The sequence below is a fragment of the Rousettus aegyptiacus genome, unplaced genomic scaffold (genome assembly GCF_014176215.1).
Source record: "Rousettus aegyptiacus isolate mRouAeg1 unplaced genomic scaffold, mRouAeg1.p scaffold_m13_p_4, whole genome shotgun sequence".
Lineage (NCBI taxonomy): Eukaryota > Metazoa > Chordata > Mammalia > Chiroptera > Pteropodidae > Rousettus > Rousettus aegyptiacus.
In genome coordinates this window covers 69,470,698-69,494,870 of record NW_023416307.1, presented here as the reverse complement: position 1 = coordinate 69,494,870, position 24,173 = coordinate 69,470,698, and the positions used below count along the sequence as shown (strand labels likewise).

The window sequence follows — 24,173 nt, the reverse complement described above, 5'->3', positions numbered from 1 at the left end:
AGTAATAATAAATAATAAAAATAATAAAAAAATAAAAGCATGAAAACTTCAACTGGGTTCATGTGCTTCTAAATAGGTTTATCATTTTATAAATTCATTTTAACATTTAATACAATTGTAAATTTAACAGCCCCAATAGGTGATGACTACCATAAGGTTATGCCATGGAAACCCAGAAGCAAGATTAATTACACCTGAAAAAGTAAAGGGGTTTTACTAGATAACGTTTCAGCTAGGCTTTGAATGGCCTGGGTAGCATTTCAGTGGGCAGAAGTGAGGGTAGTTAGTGGGAGGGAATAGGGCTTAGGAAAGAAACCCTGGTCACCATCAGTAAGATGGAAAAGTACACTTTGTACAGAATACAAAAAATAGATATTTGCTAGAACAGGTAGAGGAGCTTAAATAGTTTGAGAATGAAGGCTAAAAAGGTAGATTATGAATACCTTAAAAGTTTAACCAAGAATTTTGGATTTTCCATATAGATGAAAAGATTATCTGTTTAATTATTAAGAGTTCTTATTTATGGAGATTCCTTTTAAAATTTCATCTGATGGTCCTTGAACCTTATTATGCTTCAAGAAATGTCCCAAAAATTATAAGCAAACAAGAAACTCAACATAAAACTCTGTGTTTTAGAAATAACAAGTACCAGGTTCCTTCATCCATACTTAATACCAAATCCCTTGAGAATCATTTATTGACTCAGCAAAATTTTCTGAGTATTTATCATTTGCTACTAACATACTAAATACAAGAAATGCAAAATGTTTCAGTTATCTAGGAGCCTGTAGTCTAAAGGGAAAAATATGTATACAAATAATAAAATAAAATTGATTAGAAATATAAACAAATTGTTATGGGGAAGCAGGAGAAGGAACAAATCATTCTGTTTGAAAGTATGGAAGTGGTAACATTTGAGCCAGATTTTGAAAAAAATAAAAATTCACAAGAAGTAGTGAAAAGGTGCTCTAGGAAGAAGAAATAGCATGTGCAAGGCTGAGGTGTGGAGGTACAATGTTGCAACGCCTATTCCATACAACCACTTGTGATCTTGAGTTCAAAGTGACACTCGCAGTCATAGGACAATGGCCTATAACCTAGCACATTTGCTGTGTATTAGAATACAGCCCAGAAAACAGTGCTGCCATGATATCATCAAGTAAAACACTTGACTTCAACTAGAATCTTTTTGAGTCCTGACACCGATTTCTCCAGCCCCCAAAAGGATGTACTCAGTCGTAAAAGAAGAGACTACCTGGGTGGGTACAGACCACACTCACATAACAAAGCCTCAACCACACAGAACCATGTCATTTAACAGTCCTTGGGCAATGTTTCCAAATTTCCACAATGACAAGGCCAGTTACAAGAGACTCTACAGAGGGAAGCTGGGGCCTATGTTTTCCAGAAGGGTTTTATGCAGGTTAGTCAAGGTGGCCTTCAGAGTATGTAAGTCCACTCACAGTTCTCCCAGTTTGGACACAGTTAACAATTAAAGGTCTTCTCACTATTTAAAATCAATGTTAAATACAGCTCAAATTTCACATTTGTTTTTAGCTCAGTACATTTTCAAAGAAACAGTACTGAAAGAAAGGCCAAGATAATTTCCGATGAATAAAGGGCTTAACATTGGTGTTAAGCCAAAAATAATTAAATATAAATTAATAATTGCATATGACTAAAAAGTAGATGACGGTGGAAAGATGAGGCTAGAATACAGGTTGGAACCAGATTAGAAAGGGCTCTGTATAAAAAATCAAGACCTATTTTTCCCCTAATGTAAAAAGAGGCTGATTTTAAGAGCTATTAAACTTTTTCGAAGTCCTACTTAAGGAATTAGATTTGACTTTTTAAAAAACTATTTTTTTCTTTTACCCTAAGATTTGTGAATTAAAAACAGCATTATCTTCTCTAGAAAGGCTTTTTCCCTGTCCAGGAACAACCTTCTTACTATCTCTCTACACTGCTCACTACCACACACACACACACACACACACACACACACCCTTCTAGGCTGAACTCCCTCTTGTACTTCCAAAGAAACTCTACGATTGTTTTTATAGAGCATATTAGGGCTATTCATATATCTACTTCTCCAGTTATACTATAAATGATTCAGGAATAAGAGGTGTCATTCATTTTACTATATCTAGCAAACTGCCTGCCAGTAGTAGATATTCCAAAAATGTTCCCTTAACTGACAAATTACCTATATGCTTGTTAAATAAGAAGAAAGATTAATCTAAGCATCGGTTATGTGATTTGCACTGGCTATCTTACGATTCAAAATTTATTTCTATGGTTCACATTTCTTAAGAACAAAATTACATCTCAATTTAATGTATTGAAAACACGTTTAATATAAAATGTTGATATTCTCAAAGCATTATTTCCACATGAATTTAGGAAAATGAATTTTAGACAATCTTCAAAACATGATAAAAGGACAGTGGTATCTTTGAAAAACACAAAAAAGTTAAGTCACAAGATGTATATATACTTGCTTTCCCAAAATTAGATGTACAAAATAATTAATAGTCACCTGAAAAAGTCCCCTCCCCACCACACACAGAAATTGGGAATGAAACGTAATTATAAGCATCTTTATAGGAAATCTCCAAAAGACAAGTATCTTTAACAACATAAAGATGGTGACAGGATTAACAAAAGTTTAAGAATATTGAGGCTTAACTGACAACCTCGATTCACGTGATTTTGAAATAAAATGTTCCTATATTTAGCTTTATCTTAAGCCTTTGCCTCACTGCTTTACATATAGTTACAATGCAAATCCAAGAGATGCTAAAAACAAAAGATTAAAATAGTCTCAAAAAACATTTTTCTTATTTGAGAAAATACATTATAGCTGTCCCCTCAAAATATTCCTAATAACATTAGAAGGTTGTAAAGTATATAACACTACCATCATAACATAAATTCGGAACTGTTATCCGAACATTTAAAAAATTAAGCTCTATGGGGATTATAGGTCTCTGAAAACTACAATTTAAAAATATAAAAGCAATGAGAGCAACGTGGCTTTACAGATGAATACTGGGTAACAAAGCTATAAAATTATATGCCTAGTTCTAACAATAAATAAGACTTTGAGGGTATTTTTTAATTAAAGTTATGAGGATACCAATGTTATCTTCTATACTTACATAAATTATGTACATATATTCTTGGATAATGTAGGATTCAATATATAGCTATACTTCAAATAAACTAAGTCAAATGACATATACAATTTTTAAAACCTATTTTGGATAATTAAATTTTTTATTCCAAATTTTACCCTGAATGAACTAAATTCTCAGAACCCCACATATGACATCAAAAAAATGGGAAAAAAATTACAGCAGAGTAATGGTTCCATTTAGTAATTGAGAAAAATAAGCTGCGCTTTGAAAGACTAAATTTTTAATCATCTTCCTAACATGTCTTCTCTACACTATACAGAAGGGATGCCGTAAATGGCATTTTCTGAAGTCTTGATACTAAACTTTTTTAAAAAAATACACAGTATTTATACTGCATGCTTGAGCTGCAAAGTACAGAATTACAATATAATGTGACTTGTCAACAAATTTGACAAGCACTGGGCTGGCACCAGGGAGGATCTAACTCCCCCTCAACTCCCAGTTATGTGGAAGTACAGATCACAAAGTTTTATTATCTACAAAAAACATTCCCACATTACATATGTTATTGCATGATCCAAGCATATTTAATCAAAAATACCAAATATTTATGAAATTTTAATTTCTAAGTTTATGTATATCCCATTTCTGCTCCATCTATTCTAATAATATACCTTATATATTTTAAATAATGCTCAATGACTTATAAAACTACAGTAAGTTATTTTCTTCTCTGTGAGCTGGCTAACACAAATGCTGGTAAGCAGCTTTCCAGTAATCGTATAGAACATCTGTGTCATGTTTGTACAGATTAACTAGCTACTGTTGCCCTTCTGTTGCTGTAAATGGAGTTTCAAAATAAGCTCTCGAATATCTTCCCGTTTGGTCTTTATTACATGACGAGGGAACCATTTCTCCAAATGAATCGGAAGTTCAAAGTTAACAATAGGATCCTAAAGAGAGAAAAGAAAGAATGTAATCAATGTAATGGTATAATTCAAATTTGTTCTAACTTCATTTTTACAAGAAATGAGAAATTGCTAACTTGATTAAATAGTAGCTTTACTGAGATATCATTCACATACGATACAATTCAGCTAAAACATTCAATTGAATGGTTTTCAGTATATGCAGAGTTCTGCAACCATCACCACAATCAACAACAGAACATTTTCGTTAAATTGCTAATTTGTGAACATCAAAATTAAATATTGTCTGTTCTGCTACCATGGTATTTAAATGAATAGTGAAAACAGAATTAGTAAACAGAGAATGATTCGGCACAATGAAGAAGTCAGGTTGGTTTCAACACAATTTTTCCCAGCATGTTAATATTTTGAAACTATTAAAATAAAGAGAAAGCCAGAGCAATAAGTGAAGAATCTCAGCTTAAAAATAGAAAATCCTGCAGAAGTGCCTCCTTTTAGTGCAATACATAGACAATTTTATGGTTTCAAGAATTGCTGTGTTTTCCATATTAAGCTTAACCAGGAAATTGCATATTGCAAAACTGCGAAGACTTTTCCTTGTGTTTAAAAATATAAGTAACTGCTAAAGAAGGTTTCCCCTAGCATGTTTATAAACTTGATGAAACTATGAGAATCTAGATGTAAGAAGGACTTATATCTTGAAGAAGGAATTAAAGCGTCCCAGGGAATGCTGAAAGGATGGGCTGGCTGTGATTCTGGGAGCAAATGTCAGCAGAGATTTAACGATGCAAATATTTTTATTAGAATTAATATTGTTTTTGATTGAGTTTAGTTACAAGTTCCACAGGTTTTGAGTGGTTCACCCCAAACCTATTTTTTCCCACCTAAGCTCAGTTATATTAGTGCATAAATTTGTAAAACACAGGTTTTGTTTTTTGTGTTTTTCCCTCAGGAATCTTAATTGTGCTACAACCGATTTTAGAGGTATAGTCTACTGAACTGAGTCTATAAAGCAGAATTACGGAACAGACTCAGAATATGTTATATAATAAGGCACTTTGCATATTCTAAAAACAAAATCAAATCTTTGTGGAAAAAGTATTAGAAGACCAGAACTGTCACCTCATAATGAAGTTCCGATGTGGAATAAAAAATGAGGGGAAAAACCAACATTAACATGTTTTATGGTTTCCATAATATGTACCATATTCTACCATATACTACATACAATAACTACATACTATAACCCTCATGCTTTGAAAGTACTGTTAAGGATTTTTCCAAGCGAGCATATATACCCTGCCCCTATCTTCATAAATACTGGTAATGACTGGAGTAATAATGAGACAGTTCAAAAAGCAGAGTGATTCCTTGCTATTTAAGATTTCTTCTTTAATATTGCTATGGTTCCTATAGAGTCTCTAATGAGCTAGAAAATAGCACCCATGCTTATCATTGTACTTATTTAGCTTATGGTTTTCTGAGCTACATGAATACATGAGTCTTTTCTGAAATTTTTTCTTCAAATTACTATCTAACTTACTCTCCCCCTACTCACACCATACAATATTTCTGGAACTCCAACTGCATGTAAATTAGATTTTTTGACTATATCACACTTGTCTCATGCTCTGTTCTCTTATTTACATTCTCTTTTCTCTCTGAGCAAGTTGGATACTTTCTATTATCTTTTTCTGAAGTTCACTAATCCTGTCTTCTGCTGTAACCAGTCTGCTATCAAATCCATCCAATAAGTTCTTAATTTCAGAAATATCATTATACATTTTCAACTCTAAGATGGCCACTTGTTTAGTAGATTCTATCCTTTCATAACTTTTGTTCATCTTTGACTACTTTCTCTAACATATTAATGAAATCATTTTAAAGTTCTTATCTGCTAACTCCAATATCTGGATTATCTGTGGTTCCATTTTTTTTTTCTTTCTTGATTACCTATAACATTTCCTGTGTCTTTGCTTTCCTGGTAATTTGATTACATGCTGGTAACTGAATAAGAAACTTATTTATATCTTTACTTACCTTAAGGAAGCTTTCCACATATTGCAATAAATATACTCCACAATCACTGCTATTATCTTGTTTAGGAACTTTAGGGCATAAGTCCACCATGTTTGTTTTGCTGAATTCACGATGAGTTTTTCGTTTAACTTCCCACTCTACCTCTAAATACCTTAAATTGTCAAAAAGTAGAATGACTTGAGTAGAAATCTCTTCAGTATTATGCAACACTTTCACAAAAGTAAAAAAACATTTGATGCTGGTTGTGCTGCCTCAAGCCAAATTTCCAAACGCTGAACTTAAACAATAGAAATTATAATATATGAGGCTTCATCAGTCCTATTTTACAGGAAATCATCTGAGTTTCAAAGTAAATCCAAGACTTTTTTGACAACTCAACCTTCACAACCCAAAAACATAGTCATTTATATTACAAAGTCAACAATTTAAAAACTTTAGCTGCTAGTCTTTTCTGGATCCTATAGTAAATTATAAAAATTTCACACACACACAAAAAATGTGATTTTCTTCTAAAATGCTACTTTTGGTAACCACTAATATTTGCAATGCTGTCTATAAAATTACACTTTTTGTTTAATTATGAATAAATTCTTAATTTACTTCTGATATAATCCTTGAGAAATGTTGGTACTTGAATATTAACACATAATAGGGGATATTTATTATTGATTAGATTTATAGGCCTCATCTAACCATAATAAAATATAATGCTAACATAGTCTTTCCAGTAATTCTTAAGGTAGCTTCAAAATTATTAAGATTTTTAGGTAACAGACTGAAGGGTAAAACTGTTATTACTTACTCTCGTAAATTCTGAACTGTGTTTTGTATAGAAGCAGCTTTCAAGGAGTCTAGTACAAGAATGCATGGCCTATGAAGAGCAAAGGAAGAAATCAAGATGCACATATTAGTATACGTAGTAACCCTAAATATCTGAAAAAACTATTTTTACAGCATGTACCTACCTTTTACACATTTTCTTTGGTACTGACATATTCATCTCGGTACTCTGAAATAACATGAATTTTTATGACTTTTCAATTAAAGCTAGTTTGAATAAATTAATATTCAGTTACCATTTAAAATTAAATTTCAAATGTTACTATTTAAAATTAAATTTCAAATAAGAGTTCTTTTCATCTTTTGAAGTGAGCTAATTTCATTTTTCAAAATACACTGACTTATTTTCTCATACTGGTGAAACTAATTTATACAGCTTTACATGTGGTCTCAACAAGTTATGAACTCCTAATGTCCTAAAAAACAACCTGGAACTTTAATTACTTCTATTCAGAGTTATCATCTTAAGCAAAAATAAATAAGTTAACAACCTGTGCTTAACATACATTTTCAATCTCAATATATGATGTCGGCAGAAATACATTTCTTCCCTCTGAAGCACAAAAAGCAGAGTATTAATGTGCATTAAGGGAAAAGACATGGATGCTTTGTTGTTAAATTTGAGAAACAACAGATCAAACTTAAATAAATTTCTTTAAAGCAGAACTTTACAGAATCTTCATGATTCCAATATAACCGTGAAGCTCTAAGACAAAAATAGCACACAGGGTTTACCCAACTTAAGTGACCTTAGAATCCTTTTTCATTGTGAACTGCATCTTAGATCAACTTTTCCAACAAACCCAGTTTGGGAAACCTAGCTCTAGAAGCAAAAAAGAACTCCCCTATCCTGCCATTGTGACAGCAGAAAAGAAAACCTCCTTCACTCGGCTATTCCTATACCAGTAACAGTAAAGACATAGGCCTGTGCCAGGGAGGCTTCTGCTATCTGTACATACAAAAAAATGTATTAGATGGCTACCTCAATCACTTAAGACACTGAATTTAGACCATGTATACTAGTTCAGAGGCCCATATAAAGAAAAGTTAATAGTAACTACCTTAATCCCAGGAGTCATATGGATTGACCTTGAGTCTACTTTGAATAATTGATACTGACAATTCACAATAGAAAATAGAATATAAAATATGCCTGCTTAGTTTATTGATTACAATAAGATCAAATAACTGCTGACATAAGGAAAAATAAAAATAAATCCAACCCATAGAAATTAGAAAAGCAGTCAACCAAGATGATCAGACTACTAAATAAAGTTAAAATAAGCTAAATAGATTGAAGAAGAATGATAATTTCTCTTGTTCTTTCCTATCACCACAAAATATATCAAAGAATCATAAAGCAGCAAAATTTAATTATAGGCCACCAATATCCATTATAGGCCACCTCGCTATGCCCTATTTTACAGATTCATGAGTTTTCTTTTTTTCATGTCTAGAAAGAACACACTTACTTGGGAATCCTCTGTACCCAAGGATAGTGTTGAAGTAGTATGTAGATCATTATCTATTTAGAAATAAAGCAGTTAGAGTATTTATTTCATGTCTAATATAAAGTATTTAGATAAGTTTAAAAATTCTAATTTGTATGCACAGTAGTATTTAAAGGGAAAAAAGTACCTGGAGTCTATTTAATTTTTTTTCATGGTTAATGTTATGAATAAAATTCAATGAACAGATAAAACTAATAATGGTCAGCTATTATTAGACAACATGTCAAGCCCAAAGCCAAAACATGAAATATCAGTTAGCTTGGCTAGTTTCCTATAAAAAGGTAATTTTCAAGAATGGATCACTAATCAAAATGTCTACGGTTTTCATGTGGAGAATGGTTAATTGGCCTAGCAACGGTTCTAACCTATGATTATAGAGTGTTGCTTAAGTACACTTTTGAAGCAGAGGATGATTAGAGAAAACAGAAAATAATCAGTTGCTGTATTAGATTTTGGTCAGTATTAATGGTAATGGCTATTAATTCTGCTTTCCACTTAGGCTACAGCTATAAAACATATAATTGTCATTTTCCTTCCTCAAAGAAAGCAGGCTTATTTCCTTGTTTAATTAAGATTTGAGTTGTAACATAATAAAAACCATGGAAGAATCATACAAGACCCAATATTACCTAGTCAAATTACTAGTGTCAAGAAAAATTGTGTTACTTTATATCAAGAAAAAATGGGGGATCTCAAGCTATGGCTAAAGATCTATGGCATGATTCTTGGTCACATCAGCAAGATTATTCTATCAAAAGTACTATGACAAAACTTGATATAACAGTATAATTTAAGAATTACATTTTGTCTATACATGAAGCAGGGCATATATCAAAATTTCAGACTTCTTTTAGTAAGTTTAATGATAATAATTTGCTATCTTTTAAAGTCATATTTTTCCCCATAATCATTTCACTGTTGTCATTATTATTTAAAAACACCATCTACATTAAGTTTATCACCTATAGTTTTGTTGTGTTGGGATTGCTGGGATATGGTTTGTGGGAAATCCTCATACACAGCTTCTTCTAACCATGGAAAACAAATGACTGCAAGATACCAGTGAGATCTATTGAAAAAGAAATACAATCTTAATAACACAAAATCTAAACAATGCAGAAGAATATGTTGAGCTATAGCTAAGAAGTAGGTATGACAAACTTTATATCAATTTTGAAGAAGTCCATTGTCAATATCTCCTATAATATAGAACACAAATTCCAAAACCAATTAAATAAGTAGTAAGACTACTTAGGGTAAAATCTGAGTAATTCAAGCTTATTTAATTTAACATAGTCAGTGTTTTCTGTTATCTGCCTTATTAAACAGACAAAGCATGGCCATTTTTCTATTAGAGCTTAAAGACCATATATGTCTCTTAAATATCTGGAGATTCACTCCTAAAATATTTTGATCTTTTATTTAGAAAATCTTAAGTCCAAAAAAAAAAAAAAAACCTCAATGTCTCAGTCATTACAGTCTTGTGGTCATTTGTCATTTTATTTTTCTACTATATTTACAACATAACCATGTCAAACCAAATCCGAGATAAATAATTCATTGTTTTAGCTATGTCTTTAGAAAAGAAAATTTTAATACTTGGAATTTATGTACCCACATTTCTTAGTAATTATTAATCTAAAAATGTCCAAAATATTTTTTTCTGCACTCTTACCAATTTTGTTTTAAAATAATCTGAAATACTCACGACTCATTTACAGGCACAAAGATGTAATCTTTATTAAAGATGTTTATGTGACGAGTCCAAGTTCTTACTCTTTTATGTCTTCGTTGTGCCATACTGGGAATATGAAAGACAGATATATTTAATATATAAAAAATTTTTAAGATAAGGATTTCAAGAGTCATTTTTATAGAACAAAAATGCTGGATTTAATTTAATCATCCCCTTCAAGGTATATAATACATAATACACTAGAAAACTATGTCCTTTTATTAACTCCTGGTTATTCTTAAATCTGATAACTATTTATAACAAATAATAATAATAACAATAACAGACAGAAGGCAACAATTCATAAAATTTTTCGTAGATTCCAACAGTGGTATAACTGAACATAAACAGCCGAACTATTTATTCTATTTAGTTCCATCTGTGCATGATACAAAATATTATCATTAAATCTTAAAAGAATTGTCTAAATGTTATATTTGTGATGAGGGAGGTGTTTTAAAATTTAATGGAAGAGGAAGAAGGAGATATATATTCTTAGATTTTTAAAGATGAAACTCATGTCCTTTCATTTCATGCATAAGGAAACTAAAGGACAATGAAGTATACCCATCATTTATCTGCCTTTCATTTTATTTCTTCAACAAACACCTATTAGGTTCCTAAGAACAAATAATGAAAATCAACCACACTGCCCTAAAGGAATTTGAAAAAATGAGGGCAGAAATAAAACTACAAGAAATAGCTATAATATGTCATAAGGAATAATGTTACAGCATCCAGGAAAGCAACCTACAAAAGGGTTGGGACACACACACACAAAAACAAATAGTTTCTTTCCTTCACATCATCAGGGAAGTTAAGGAAGAAGATATCAAACCAAATTTTTGGATGTCAAAAAAAATTTTGGAAAGGGGATGGCATTTAACAGCAGCATAAAAGAGGTGGTATATTGACTTCTGGATGAGGGATCGGTCCCTTGAAGAACCTCTTTTTATGCAGAGAAATACACATATTAAGTTCCATATATTTATACACCAACTGATATAGGAATCCGATAACCTTTGCCCCATCCCTGTTCATCTGCTTACCTAACCAACCTCACAAAGGGAGACACATTAAGAGTAAGATGGGATCCAAAATAGGCTAAAAGATGTGGTAGGAATTAGACATTATATGGAAGATTAATTTCATATAATATTTAGGAGTCATTTGTTTACTGAATTTTCTTATTTCAGAATGAACCAACCATTACAAGATTATAAACAATTACTTCCAACTAGTGTATATTCTGTTAGTTTTCCATTTGAAAATCTTAAGAATAGACATCTAGTTTTCTTTTGTTATACTGGTGTTTGGTAGATCTCCTTATGATAACTTTATTTGATTTCCAGGAATTTATCAGACATAGGATGGGGCAAGGAGGATAGGAGTGAATATGGGAATCACATGTAATCTTTTCTCAGCTCCTGTATAAAAAATCCTCAAATAAATGTCTAACAATTCTCTTCCCATTCAATAATACACATTATCATTATCTTTTATCTTGAGTTCCTAGTATATTCCAAGCACTGATCAAAAGTAGTGAGGATAGAGTAAAAAATAAGACATCCCTGACTGCATGAGCTTATACTTTAGGCTAGGAAACAGAATGAACAAGCAAACAAACAAACAAAATGATTAGAAATTATGTTGTAAAACAAATAAAAAGTACCAGGAGAAAAACAATCAGTCAGGAAATAGGAAAGAGCTTAGCATATTTGAAAACTGAAAGGAGGTAGGTCGAACTAAAGTATATGGTGAGGTGGGGAATGTTGTGAGATGAGTTCAAGAAGATGGAGAGAAGCTAGATCTTGCAGGATCTCATAGAGCATAGTAATGAGTTTGTGTATCATTTAGTCATCAATTTCCAAACACTAGTAGTTTGAGCCTTTCGTAGGGAATGTATTGGCCAGGGGTAAGGTTTGTAACTTCGGCCACTTTGTGTTTGAGTTATCTTATTTTTTGGCTGATTTACACGGATTTTTTTGTGTGATACTAATTATAAATGTCAGATCAAGCATTAATGTGAGCATTTGTATGTGTATCTCATCCTTACTCTGACATATAACGCATGTAACTTTGTATTACTTTTACATACATCAGGCATATAATAGATATATTAGATAACAAACAGAAAAAGTTGAGAGCCATATCCTTTCACTCATGTGTGGGATATAAAACTGAAAGCAACAAATGAGCAAGACAAACAAAAACTCAAAGACAAAGACAACAATTTAGTGGTTACCAGAGGGAAAGGGGGTGGGGAAGAGGCAGAAAGGGTAAAATAAAGGGGGTCAAATATACGGTGACAACAGAAAATTTGACTTGGAGTGGTGAATACACAATGCAATATTTGGATGATGTATTATAGGGTTGTGCACTTGAAACATATAATTTTATTAACCAATGTCACCCCAATAAATTTAATTTAACATAAATAAAAACAAAAATAAATTTTTTAAAAATTTTAAAAATATAGCAGAAATCTACCTACTTCAATTTCCTCAGCTTCTAGGTAGGTATGCCAAATTCATTATTGCTATATTAATTAATATTCTTAAAACAAAATGTGGGATTAAATGTATGGTACCAAAAATCAACATTTATATACATAAAATAGAACAGGAGAACATCAGAAATGTTAAATATCAAATTTAATAAATCTTCCCCCTTCCATATAGCCTTCTCCATTAACCCTGATTATCAAAAAATATTTTCAAATTGTGACTTTCTCCTTAATTGATCCTGGCAGGCCTTGTCCATCAGCACAAGTTTCAAACCTATAAACACACTCAAAATATAGTTGACCACACATTCCAGTTTGCCTAGATAGCTGCAGTATAAACATGTTGCCCAGTATAGCTAAGAACAGAGCTTCCTTTTATTCTCTCGAGTGTCTCCATTTAGACCATAAATTATATAAACAAAAGAAAGAACATAAACTTGAAAATTGGAAGCTATATCCAACTATGGATAACTTATCTAACTTCTTTAGGCTTCAACTAATAAAGACAATGGCATTTATCTTCAAGATTTTCACAGAGTCAAACAAAATAACTTTATGTTCGCTGTCTTGGTTCTAAGCAGGAGCTCAATAAATGTTAATATTCTCCCTATTCCTACCCTCTTTCTCCAACAATGCAACGAATTCTGAAAGTTTTCCCATTTAATAGTCTTCTAACTTGCTTATTATTCCTATTTATTTTAAAGGGATGAAACAAGTCTCACAGCCATTTTTTAAAGGCAGCTCAGTACAATGAAAACATCTCTGTGCTAGAGATTAAAAGACAGATTTAAGTACCAACCAGTTCTGCCACTCACCACTAGCTGTTTGTCTTTACTCAAGTCATTTAATCTATATTGACCTGCTTCCTCATCTGCAAACTTAGGATATAATATATATGCCCTACATATCTAAAAGCACTATTATAAGAGGAATTAATGTATAAAATATACCTTGTAAGTTGTAAAGTAGTAGACAAATGTTTATACTAACTTTTTAAAAATAAAAACTCTTAATTTTATCATGTGTCTACCATACAGATTATCACACAAACTATTAGGAGTAGGGAGAGGGGTAAAATGGCTCCAGGATATAATAACTGTCCGAGCTACTGCTATCTAAAAAATAAAAGTAACTCCTTCCTCCTTTTTGCCTATCCTTATCCTCTGCTCTATGTGTTTTAGCATTAAAATCTATAGCATCAAAAAATACTTTAACAGAAATTCAGCTAAATTATCAGAGTAAATATGACATTTTGTATAATGTTACGTCAGTTTAAATTAATAATAGTGTATTGATGAGGGTCCAACCAGGAAAACAAATACTACTCTATATATTTAAGAAAGATAAAATGTAATCCAGAGAATTGACTATAGTGGTAAGAGAAAAAGTGCAAAAAAAAGGGGATAGTGAGGCAATCAGAGATTAGCATGGTAGGAAACTGCTATACCCCTCTGCTAAAGGGCAAAGGGAAAAAGCAGTACATCCAAACGGAAGCTAGAGTTCTAGCAGGTCTGTACATTGAGAGATGGACCCATAGAGGAAACATAGCCAATGCCAGAATCACTATCCAAAGCTTCTGCCTTTCTTACCTTCCAATCTCCACTATCCCTCAAAGGGCAGGCATTGAAAATGTAGCCTGCAAGAGTCAGCCTCCCTGTAATAGGGAATGCTACTGTGGAAGGATGAGAAATGTCTCACAGAGCAAAGAGACCCAAGACCTACACAAGGGGTAATACTGCTATCTCTAGAAATGCTATAAGAAGTTACTTCACTAGGAATGTCAAAGTAGTATATTTGCCTCTCAAAGTTTAAGTATATTAGAAGATTAACTTACGAGAGATTTGGATTATCTTCTGTTAAATTATTTTCCTTTCTCGTCAAGCATTTATAGAAAAAGCTACTGAAAATGTGACTTCGTTCAACAAGTTCATCTGATGCCTTCTCCAATATAAGATACCTGATAAAGTAGCAACATCACAAAATTATTTTTAGATTTTTTACCTGGGCTTCCCCCCAATTATCTTATGTGTCCTGGGAATTGTCATTTTTACATCCAATCAGATTCAAAGCAATCTTACAATTTGCTCTGATTTCGGCTTTCTTTGTTCTTTAGTTAGCTACATCAAGATCATTAAAAGCAGAAACTGCCCACTTATTCATTTACATTTAACAAATATTTATCAAATTCCTAATGTGTCATGTACAATTTACACTAAAGACACAAACGGTGAAAAAAAAAATACTTGCCTCAATAGAGCTTAAAATCCAGAGGAGGAAGGGTAGAAGGAAATGTTAACCAAATAATTACACAATCAAATATAAAACTGAAACTGAAAATGCGAAATAAATCAAGAAAAACTTTAATAACTATGAGACATGACTAATTTCTAAATTCTTTGTCTGCTACTATACTAAAATAATTCTTCAGTAAGCTTATAATTCAATCGTTAAATTTCAAACCCTTCACAATTCAAGAACTCTGCTATTCCTAATGTTTATGCAAGTTGAAAAATGACCTTGTAATTGCTTTTTTAAAAAGCATAAAAGACAAACACAACTTGAAGTTTTTTTAATGTGATTATGGGAAAAATATACTACATGGGAAGAGACATAAAAGATGCTTCTGCGGTGCTAGAAGTGTTCTTTTTCTTGATCTGAATGATGATTACATGTACATACATATGTGAACACTCACAAGCTGTACACTTAAGATTTATGTATTTTACTACTTCAAGGTTATTCATCAATTTGAAAAGTAAATAGAAAATAGTCTAAAAAAGTTAAAGTCCTAATAAAACATTAAAATTAATATCAAATATTAATATAAAGTTATAATTCTAATAAAATGTTAAACTTAATATCAAATATTCACATAAAATATTAATATAAAATTAATATTCAATTCATCTCACAAAATAAACATCTGATATTATTATAGGACATAAAAACAAGATGCTTAACCTTTAGGAGGAGAATGATAATAAAATAACTTCAAAATAAGGCAAAATATTATAAGTACCATAAAAGAGATAAATGAAGTATTATGGGAATTAATAATATCTGTTTAAAAGATCAGGAAAAATCTCATGAAGGAATCTTGAAAGAGAAATAAAATTTTAGGCTTTGTTTAGCAAACTGTTTATGATTCAATTTTGCTGGACTATGTAATAAATGTAGGGCTATTACAAGATGACTGAAAAGACATATTGATGTCATATTATCAAGACTCAAATGCCAGACTGTGTTTGAACTCATTTTGACAGGTAATAAGAAATACTAAAAATTTCTAATGAGAATAGCATTCTTAGAGCAGTTTAAGAAAAATAATCATTGTAAAAATATACTTAAAAATAGGAAAACAGACACAAAGGACACAAGGAAACTACTTAAAAAGATAAAATAACAATTTAGTTAAGATAAGGAATACTAGAAAGCTCATGATGGTAGAAGAAATTAAATGAATTTAGGAGACAGAATCCATTAAAATTGACAACTGAATGTGTCAAAGGGAGAGTGATGAATCCATGATGACGGAAACTTTCGTTCCCAGCCTAGATAGAATAATAGGAACCAGACTTATCCTCCTGCTTGAAGTAAGAAAAAAATTGAAGGAAAAAAAATGAAACAATAGTTTTCAGAACCCTGGACAACAGGCAGGAAAGAAGAATGATCCTTGAGAAATGGGAAACAAACAAACAAGGTGAGCTCCACTAATGCCTCGGCTTACTGCCTTGATAGTTTCCAAGCTGCAGCACAAGAACAAGTAACCCAGGTGTAGCCTGGAGAGACCAAGGCAGCTCGAGGCTGCAGATCAGAATATTGGAAAGAAAAGAACTGTATGTATATAGAGAGAACTTCAAACATCTGCAGAGAATATTGATCATAGCATGTGTGTAAAGAAAACAGCCAAAACTGGGGAAAGAACTTCCTGAAAATATTAGATAAACAATACCTAGCATTCACACAAGCCACAAGAATAATGTCTTTTCATACCAGCTAGGCTGGAAAACCTCATGATTAATGAAGTATTGGTAGAAAATTCAGAAAGGTCTTTTCTCAGCAGGATTAATTTATTGGTCTCGCCTAACAAATCTTAAAAAGCATGACTCTTGAAAGTATCAAAACTGTTTCCAAATAACTTTGCTCCAGAATAAAATTCAAGAATATCAGCAGGAATACGAAAATATCCAGCATCCAATAAAAAAATTACCAGACATGCAAAAAGCAAACAAAACAAAAAACTCATACTGAAGAGAAAAATCAATCAACTGTAGCCAACTGACAAAGATGTCAGCATATGTAGAAAAAGACATTAAAACAATTATTATAACTATATTCTATATGTTCAAAAGTTAAAGAGAGACATGGAAGATATTTTTAAAAGACCTAAACAAAACTTGCAGAGATGAAATCTACAATGTCTGAGATAGAGTAAAGATGATGAGACCTAAGTAACTGGAATAAGTATAGTATTATTAGTAAAACAATAAACTTAAGTATGATAATAATAAATTTACTTTGGGAAGAGTCAGTGAAATAATTAGATATCTTGAGGAAGTGCTGGAAATGTAGGTCTAAGGATATAGGACAAAATGAGGGCTAGAAACAAATTACCTTTGCATGAAAGTTGATAAAACTTTTCTATCTATTCCTTCAGCTTAGCTATATAAATATTTAAAAATTATTTTTGAACAAATAGTGATATGGATTTTTAAAATGACTGTTAACTCATTTGGTGCTTAAAGATACAATAAATAACTATACAGAGTTGTGTCTTTCAGTTTCCAAAGTTATTTATAATTATGTAAGTACTTCTTTCACCACAATAATATAGTAGTCAAAGGCAAATAAATCAAACAGAAACAGAAACTAAAACAAACAAAAAACAGCTGCTCTCCTGAAGACTAAGTATCTGTGGGAAGTAAAGGAATGACACTGACTTAGTCAACTCTAGAAAACGCTGGTAGGCAAAAACTTTTCAAATTTGAAATCTTGGCAGTTTACCTTTATCTAGATAGAGTTAAATATTTCAGAGATAAAAACACTACTTTAAGATTCACATTAAAACCTGTAAAACAAATGAGATGTTTTATCAATGTACTTACTTAAGGTAGAAATCAATAATTACATCATTAAGAAACTCTCCTTCTTCTAAGCACTCCAGATCTTCATTAGTTACTCCTAATCCCCCTTTAGTAGGTGGAGGAGGATATACGATCAACCTTAAAAAGTAAAAATAAAGTTAAAATAAATTGTTGTTGCAAATTCTAGAATCAAAGAGATTTGTTATATGGAATAACAGGGCAGTAGTATTCAATAATGAAAAAATAGGGGGAAAATATTTGTCAGGATAAAAGCAATTATATTTTCTTTCATTTTCAAAGCTACTAATGGTACTCTCATTATCTTTTCATTTTCAACTCCTCCCATGTGGGCTAGTCTCAATATTTATCTAATCAATAGGTTATATCTCACATTCAGTTACAATATCATTGAGGATATCTCTCTTCTATACAACTTTTAACTTTCAACGAACTAATATAATAAACCATACAAGATGTTCCTGTGCTCTACTTTCCACAGGAATTCCCCAAGAATAATTCCTTTCCATTCAGAAGAGACAGCAGTTAAAAATTATGCTCTGGAAGTGGTTCCACAGTGTAGCGGTTAGCACATCTGCTTTACACACAGAAGGTCCTGGGTTTGTGCCCCAATTGAGCCACAGGGAAATCAATGAAACCTGAATTTAGTTCTTTGAAAAGATCAACAAACTTGACAAACCTTTAGCTGTATGGATTAAGGAAAAAAGAGACAACAGAAATTACTAAAATCAGAAGTAAAAGTGAAGACATGACTAATGATTTTACAGAAATAAAAAGAATTATAATTGAGTATTATGAACTGTAAGTCAACAAATTGGCTGGATGTGGTTCCACAGTGCAGCGGTTAGCATGTCTGCTTTACACACAGAAGGTCCTGGGTCCGCGCCCCAGTGGAGCCACGGTCCATGATCTACAGCCATGCCATCCTGAACAAGCTCGATGTCTGATCTCGGAAGCTAAGCAGCGTCGAGCCTGGTTAGTACTTGGATGGGAGACCACCCAGGAAGACCAGGTGCTGTAGGCATAAATAATAATAATAATTTAAAAAAAAATAAAAAAAAAAAAACCTATGCTCTACTGGTGGCTAGTCTAAACCAGGAGGTGGGCAATAAAGAAATAACAGGAGGGTTAGGAGGCAAGTTTCCCATAATATAGTGCTTACAATGTAAAATTTAAGAGAACATAAAGAAAATGACTAATTAGAACACAATCAAAAAGAAGTAGAAAACAGGTGACAACTAATTAGGCATTTTTCTTCTGGCACCCTCTCTTAAAGTTCAGAAATAAGACCAGTTATAAATTCCTGGCTATAATTTTGGAATAAACAGGGTAATACTCATTGCACAAATGTATTCAATAATAAAGGTATCATATGTACTTCTTGAACCAGAAATATACAAGAAGGTTAAGTTATCTGCAATTGATTTAATCTTGGTAACCATGGACAGTAACTAAATCAAATAAGAATATATGTAAATATTTTAATGCTAATATGATAGTTTCTATTATACTGGCTATTTTCCTGTCCCATGTTTTCATTTGTTTTTGGTTTTTTATATAAAACACAGAAAAGGAATCATACAGAGGAATAAGAATCACCCTCAAATCATACAGAGGAATAAGAATCACCCTCAAATGCACGGATTCCCAATTCTGCCTTTCTACCATGAGAAGACATATAAAAGATGAAACATAAACAAAGAAGCAAGTTCTGAAAAGAAAGTATGATAAAATCTAAAGTACTTTAAATTGAGGCACATTCTAGTAAGCAAGTTCATTTTCCTACTATATATTCAGATGTGGAATATATAATCTTAAAAATCATACACTGGTATTCAAATATTTTTAATAAATGCTTTAATCTTACCAATTTGCCGTTTCTGTCTTATTAACATAAAACTAAATAAAATGGCAACAACTGTTTTCTTAAAATTTTTAACTTTCTCATAAGAAAACATTATTTCTATTATTATCTATCAGTGTGAAAGAAAATCTCAAAACATTTAAAAAGGTAAACTACTTAAAATCAGCAACATGAATGAAAACTACTAATGTTCCCCTTACAAACAGTATACGACACAGTACATACTTCTGAACAGGTCCCGTGTGCCTTACTTCTCGCCATTCTTCATCTGGATTAGTTGTAATAGAAAGTGAGTAGCAACCACTAGTTTGCTTCTGCAGAAAGGTGTAATTCGGCTTGGCTGTATCTATATTTGAGGGCTAAAAGAAAATAGCAAAGAAAAAAGTCTCATAGATACATAAATACATATTAACTCTCAAAAGGCAAAGTCAAAACCTAGACTTGTAAGAGAAAGTGTGACTAAAAGAAATCCATATCAAGTTATAGCTATACTTTTGGAATTTCTACAAAGATATAAATAAACATCTAAATAATACTTCTGGATCAAAAGATATTGTACATAGAATGGTCAAAGTTTCACTTATAGTGTTACAGATCCGGGCTTTATAATTGAAGGAAAATTTGAAAACCACAGTTCAAAATTAACAAAAGAGGTGATAAAATAGTAGAAAAATTTAAAGAAAATGAAAGAGTTTATAATATAAATTGATCTTCTATTATTAAATGGAAGAATAGGATATAAATTTGCATATACAATAATTACCATGCAAAATTTTTACAGTACGTAAAGAAAAAAAGTGGTAAAAGGCTCCTCCTTGTCTTCCAGTAATGTGGTTTTCTACAGAACTTTCAAATAACAGATTAGTCCCAAACCAAATCATTGTGTATGTGTGTATGCATGTGCACACCACAGCAAACTTAAGAATTAAGACCTTTGTTTCTAGACGTATTTGGCAGAGATACACGAGCGACATTTCTGTTGCTGTTGTTTAAAAAAAAAAAAAAGAAAACAAAACAAAACAAAACAAAAAACAAAAAACAAAAAAACTGACTTTTTAAAGATTATACTTTCAGGGATCATTTCTATAGTTTGTTACTAGAGAAGTTTCTCTGACAGCAAAGAGCATCCAAGAGATTAGGAAATACAAACGGACGGTTACGAAATAGACAGGGAGATATAAAGTGTAGCATAAGGAAAATAGTTACTAATGTTGTAATAAATATGTAAGGGGAAAGAGGGGTACTAGATTTAGCTTATTTTGTGAGCTATATAGATCTCTAAAAACTGTGCTGTACAACTGAAACTATTATTGTATGCAAACTATAATTGAAAAAACCTCAATAAATTGTACAATGTAAATACGAGCAACTGTCTATTACATTTCAATAAAGCTGGGAAAAAAATAAAAAATTTAAAAAATTTAAAAAGACTTTAAACTTACTATTAATCATTTAAAGATAATTATAGACTTATAGAAGAAAGTTGCAAAAAACAAACAAGCCTCTCCCAGATTCCCATAAATATTAACATCTTATATTACCATAGTAATTTCTTATCAAACATAAGAAATTAACCTTTGTATAATATTATGAATTAAACTATGGGCTTTATTCTGATTTCATTAATATCTTTTTTCTATATCAGGATCCTACAATTCCTCAATCTTTCCCTGTCTTTCATAATCTTGATAGAGTATTGGTAACTGCGTTTATCCAACCTTTCTCATGATTAGACTGAGGTTATGCAATATTGGGAAGACTATCACAGAAGTAATGTAGTACCCCTCTCGGTGCATGATGCAATAGGTACATTTTGTCAACATATCTTATTACTGGTGATGTTACCTTTGATCACTTGGGTTACAGTGATGTCTGCCAGGATTTTCCATTTTAAACTTATAGTTTTTATAATTAATAAATATTTTGGGGAAGAGACTTTGAGATTATGCACATGTCCTGTTTCTCCTTAAATTTTCACCCATTAAATTTAGGATCTCTTGGTGGACCTTGTCTACAACAATCATAAATATCATTTTTCTAGTGATGGTTTTATATTTCTCTTATTCTTTTTATATTTATTAATTGGAATACTTTTGTAAGAAAGATCTGCCCTTTATCCACCATTTATATTTATTTATTCAGTTTATTAATTCAGTTATTTATATCAATAGAGATTTGTGGGATTTTATTTTCTTTGGTAATAATGACATGCTATCATTATTGATTTCGCTGAGCCGACTATTATAACTTGAAATTGGGAGTTCTTTCAGGTTTGCTCCAGTGCCCTTTTGATAAAACACAGCATTTTGAAATCAGACTGATTTCGATGAAAGAATTTTTACCAAACCTCTTCCCTCCCCCCACCAATTATATTAATCATATACTAACCTGAGATGTTGATTTCATCTTCATTTCTTCAGCAGCAACCGCAGGAAAAGAAGCACAATAATGATGAATAAAAGGATATTCTTTTGAAGAGAGGTTCTGAAATAAAGGAGCTGCCTGAACCCAAGACAATGGATAAGAAAGCTCTAGTTGTCCATTGGTGGTACTTATTTCTGTCATAATATCTTTCAATTTCAATTCTTCTCTTTGTGTAATAGGATTGTGTAGCTCAAGGAAAATGAATTCACTGGATTTTGCTATTAAAAAAACAATAATTTTTATCAATAGTATTATTTTTCAAGGGTACAATTAAAATAATTTGATTATTAATAACAGTAAAGTTCATATATAACTCAACAAAGTATTTTTTATGTTAGTTAATAACTCACGCATATTAAATCCCCAAATAGGTCATTAGTAACCTAGAACAAAAATTCCACAATAGTACTGACCTCTATATTTCCAGGACATGGCATTTAGTAGGTACTAGTAAACACTTGTTAATGAATGTATAAATAAATGAATTAATTAATGATAACTAAGCAATTACTTTTCTCTAGCCTCCCCCACATATTAAATCTATTAATTAAAAGGTATTCTAATCAAACACTTCGCCCGCCATAATGATTATGAGTGGCTGGTTATATTTCTCTAACTTCTCTGCTATGTAATCATGAATTCTCCCCATTAATTCAGAGGTAATTAGGATAGAAAAATAACTAATTTTAAAGGCAGAAAATTCAGTTCACTACTTAACATTTTTTATGTATAAAGGAGTTTGGGGAAGGGGAAGGTAGAGATCAAAGAGATAAGAAAGAACTTTACTAATTTGATTTACCCAATTCTAAACCAGACTCCTTTAGAGTTGGAAACTAAATGAAGTTGGGAAATATTTCAAGATGCATATAGGTAAGTGTTATGGAAGCAAACAGAAAAGTACGCAATCTAGTCTTAGAGAAAAGATATATAAGTAAACTATGTTTCTCTCTCAGAAACTAAAGAAAATATTGAAGGTAAAGACCTCTGTATTTTATGTAACTTCACTACGGATTAGCTCAGTCACAGTTCATTATAAAATAAAGGCAAGAAACTCATAAAAAAGGTAGCCAGGATGGCAACTGACAAGAATGCCTTTTTATTTTATAAGATGATTTCACTTGGTTGAGTGAAAGTATCAGAAAAAATTATATGAATAAATAAAATAATTTATCTTATATAATATTAAGGGATAAAATTTTTTTAATTCAATGAACTTAATTTCAAGTCAATAAAATTACATTCTATTAAATTATCTTACAAGAAAACTACTTTATTTACAGGACTTCTCAGGTTATCCTGAAATTTAGAAGTCATTTATACTCACATTGCTGGCTTAATACAGAGTTTTCTAATTGGGTCTGAATCTCCTCAAGATAATGTGAAGAGACCCAGAGGAAAAGGATAGCATGACTCCTTTTACTGTGATCATCATCCTTACTTTTCCATAACCCAAACCTCTTTAAATGTTTGGTATCCACTAGCAATGAAACTTCATTCAGGGACACTAAAATAAATAAAATACAACGAATTAATAAATTAATCTATTAAGGAATAACAATACTTTTATACTATATAACTCTTCTTTACTACATTTTTCAAAAAGGGTTATGTCAAGTTTTTCAAAAATATTATTTCTAGTGTACTTCACTAAACTTAGTTGAAACATCCCAAACCACTATTAAAGTAAAAAAGTCATATTACAATTAGAAAGTGTCAAATAATTATGAAAAGATAATTAAATGTAACAATTTAGTTTCTCACATTATATGATCTCAGTTATATCCAGGAAAGGAAAATAAAAAATTAAATTTCCATGGCATAAAAACCTTGTCCAGAGAAATTTCTTATTAAAAGTTCCAATACCAGCAGCAAAAAGGGAAAAAAAAAAAAAAAAAAAAAAAGACTATCTTAAGCATAGTATAACTTAGAAAATTAAGTATTTCTATCTTGGTCAATACTATCAACCAAGACTCCAAATGTTATCATAAGCCAATTTATGTCTATTCTTCTTTTCCCATACATCTCCATTTCACTACATAGACTAGCCACTATCAAAAGATTCTCAAGAATAAATATAAG

The 24,173-nt window shown here is 31.3% G+C and overlaps 1 protein-coding gene and 1 pseudogene across 12 annotated transcripts in view; one reads left to right on the top strand and one right to left on the bottom strand.

Annotated features, from left to right (window-relative positions):
• Positions 1-2,335: 2,335 nt before the first annotated feature.
• SENP7 (SUMO specific peptidase 7) overlaps positions 2,336-24,173 on the bottom strand; it is a 123,882-nt gene continuing 102,044 nt past the window's right edge. For 7 of the 12 annotated variants that reach the window (XM_016144729.2, XM_016144733.2, XM_016144734.2 and 4 more), the window contains 12 exons: positions 23,419-23,598; positions 22,059-22,312; positions 19,896-20,029; positions 17,810-17,926; positions 14,539-14,661; positions 10,172-10,264; positions 9,426-9,532; positions 8,425-8,477; positions 7,078-7,121; positions 6,915-6,983; positions 6,113-6,263; positions 2,336-4,096 (listed from right to left, as the gene is read on the bottom strand). In XM_016144729.2, the coding sequence (XP_016000215.2) occupies positions 3,959-4,096; positions 6,113-6,263; positions 6,915-6,983; positions 7,078-7,121; positions 8,425-8,477; positions 9,426-9,532; positions 10,172-10,264; positions 14,539-14,661; positions 17,810-17,926; positions 19,896-20,029; positions 22,059-22,312; positions 23,419-23,598 (1,463 nt within the window). In that variant the 3' untranslated portion in view covers positions 2,336-3,958. Of the gene's footprint in view, positions 4,097-6,112; positions 6,264-6,914; positions 6,984-7,077; positions 7,122-7,217; positions 8,478-9,425; positions 9,533-10,171; positions 10,265-14,538; positions 14,662-17,809; positions 17,927-19,895; positions 20,030-22,058; positions 22,313-23,418; positions 23,599-24,173 lie in introns of those variants that run through there. The other 5 variants (XR_004950310.1, XM_036218507.1, XM_036218508.1 and 2 more) reach the window with 5 other exon arrangements.
• On the top strand, positions 20,729-20,811 carry LOC118602292 (annotated as a pseudogene).